This window comes from Myotis davidii, unplaced genomic scaffold (genome assembly GCF_000327345.1).
Source record: "Myotis davidii unplaced genomic scaffold, ASM32734v1 scaffold828, whole genome shotgun sequence".
Lineage (NCBI taxonomy): Eukaryota > Metazoa > Chordata > Mammalia > Chiroptera > Vespertilionidae > Myotis > Myotis davidii.
The window spans coordinates 581006-583451 of NW_006299391.1; the positions used below are offsets into that span (position 1 = coordinate 581006).

General features: G+C 51.1%; 1 protein-coding gene across 1 annotated transcript in view; it reads right to left on the reverse strand.

The window, feature by feature from the left end:
• SLIT3 (slit guidance ligand 3) overlaps positions 1-2446 on the reverse strand; it is a 532520-nt gene that overhangs the window by 428747 nt on the left and 101327 nt on the right. Inside the window, exon 4 of the mRNA XM_006774961.2 lies at positions 1692-1763. Within this exon, the coding sequence (XP_006775024.2) occupies positions 1692-1763 (72 nt within the window). The remainder of the gene's footprint in view (positions 1-1691; positions 1764-2446) is intronic.

Consider the following 2446-nt stretch of genomic DNA (forward strand, 5'->3'; position numbering starts at 1 on the left):
TATAATATAATATTATAATATAAAAACAAATATATTAATATTCTATATTATAACATGTACTCTGATCTGAAAGCTCATATTTATTTTTTCTTCTAAGTTTAGAAGAAATTAAAACATTTTCATGGGCCCCTAAAAGCATTGTTGGCCCTGGGCACTGTCCCCACCGTGCCTCATGACACAGCTGGCCCTGGGTCAGGGACCATGGTCTAGGTGGCAGTGTGGCTGGAGGTAAAACTCTGCCCAGGCGGGTTGCCCCTTGTTGGATGGTGGCAGCGGAGTTACACTCTCCCCTGGAAAGGGTCCGCGCTAATGCCACAGAAAAGAAGGCATTTGAGTTTCCGGGGGAAGCCTGTCATTGTGGTGGCCTCCATGCAGGCTGCTCTCCTGGGAGTATGAGCCCAAGGAGACCCGATCTCATGCTCCCTACCCTGCCTGCCTCTGCCCTAGCATCTCTACACAGTCTAGTTTGCGAATGCCTCAACAGGGTCCCCTAATCTTCCATCCCCTGAGCCCCCAGGACCCCCTGGAGGACAAGACAGTTCATAGCCTGGCTGAACCCTCCACTCAGAGTGAACAGTGTATATTTGGTTACTTGGGGGAACAGTAGTCTCCCATTTGCCAGAGAAGCAAACTGGGAGGGATGAAAAAATGAGCTGCTTCTCACCTACCGACCCCAAAGCCCATGCTCCCCGCACTGCACCAAGCAGATATATCCCCTGAGTGGGATTTTGCTATTTCCCCCCTTTCATCCCAGGTGATGGCTGAAGACTTCAGAAGGACAGGGGACTAGAAAGAGGTCACAAAGGGCCAAGCATGTGAGGGGGGGCATTTACGACCTCAAAGAACAGGGCTGCTGTCAGCAGTGCGCTGCTCAGCCCGAGGGCTTCATGCTCTGCGGGGCAGGTGTGCAGCAGCGATGCTGTCCCCAGGCTCCTGACTGAAGGGGGGGACTGGAAACCCTCACATTCCTGCAGAGTCTCCCCAGCCAGGCTGTAAATTTCACTGCCTGCTTGCTAAGCAGCCAGACATGGCGCAGCTCCATTCAGACAGGCAAGCCTTGGGCAACCCGGTTCACCCTATAACATACCCTCGTCCATGCCAGCAGAACTTAGAGCTCAAAGCCATGGAGCTGTTCACTGCCAATAATTAGCACCTGCCTCACACCCACTGCACGTGAATCACAACCCCCTTCTTGACGTGTGTCTCTGGCTTCTGAGCTTCCAAACTCACACTGAACAAATGCACAGAGGCATCTCCAACTCTCCCCTCCTCAGGATATCCTGGAACATTCCAGAAGACAAAGCAAAACTCAAGGTGTTTCTTTTCCCACAAAATCACAGGCCTCCAGCCCCAGGGCTCTCTGACTGGCAATGGTGGGAAGTAGGCAGCAGGTGGGACTGGTCTAGCCAGCAAAGTGGTGACATTGAAATGCTTTGTCCAAACCCATGCCCTCTGGGACACTACCACTGCTGCCTGCCCCCACTGGCCACACAGGCCGCCAACCTCTGGAGGAAGGGGGCAAGGAAATCGGGCCTGGAGGGGAGTGTGGGGCACAGCACATGGATACCCAAGTCTCCTTGAGTGAGGCCTACTCGCCAGGTTCCGAGCCGCCTGGGGCTCTGCGCATGAAGGCAGCCACATTCTCCACATAACCAAAGCCAGGCAAGAGAACACAGTTCCATTCTACTCACAGTCTGGTGAGCTTCGGTGTGCTCTGGAAAAGCAATTCTGGAAGGACTTGGAGCTTATTCTTGTTCAGACGTCTAAAGAGGGAAAAAAAGAATGAAAGCATGTCAAAGGGGCATTCAACTGGATCAAATGTGTTATTCACAGACATTACTTCAATCAATCAATCAATAAATCAATAGGTATTAGGAGACTTTCTAGATCAGTAGATGTGGGATGCTCAGCATGAGTAAGGCAAACTCTACCTTGTGGAATTTGCGGTCAATCCAGTTGGAGATATAAGGCAAAGGTCCTTCCTTATAAGCAAGGGCAGAGCATGCGTCCTGCCCCTCCTCCCCTCCCCCCATCACAAGCTGAGGAGAGACACCACTAATGGATCACAACATTCTTTCCCACGGACCCCAGACAAGCCTCTTGAATTTTTCTCACCACGTGCTCCAGATAGCTATAGCCAAGTGACGGAAATGGCATGTGAAATGGGTCCTTAAAAAGAAATAACATAAAAGAAAATATTCCAGATCCTAAGTGGTGAGGGGGGAGGGACAGACCGCAGTTGCTACCGAACAGTGAAGAGGGTGAGGGAGATCACCATGGATTCAGGGGCCCAAGGGAATCCCTGCCAGCCTGGCTCTTCGGACCAGAGCAGGGCAGGGCTGCATTTGACTTTTGTGGGCCCTCGGCACTTTTGCCTTTGTTGGCACCTTCCTCCATAAAAAATACATACATACATACATACATACATACATACACACACATATAT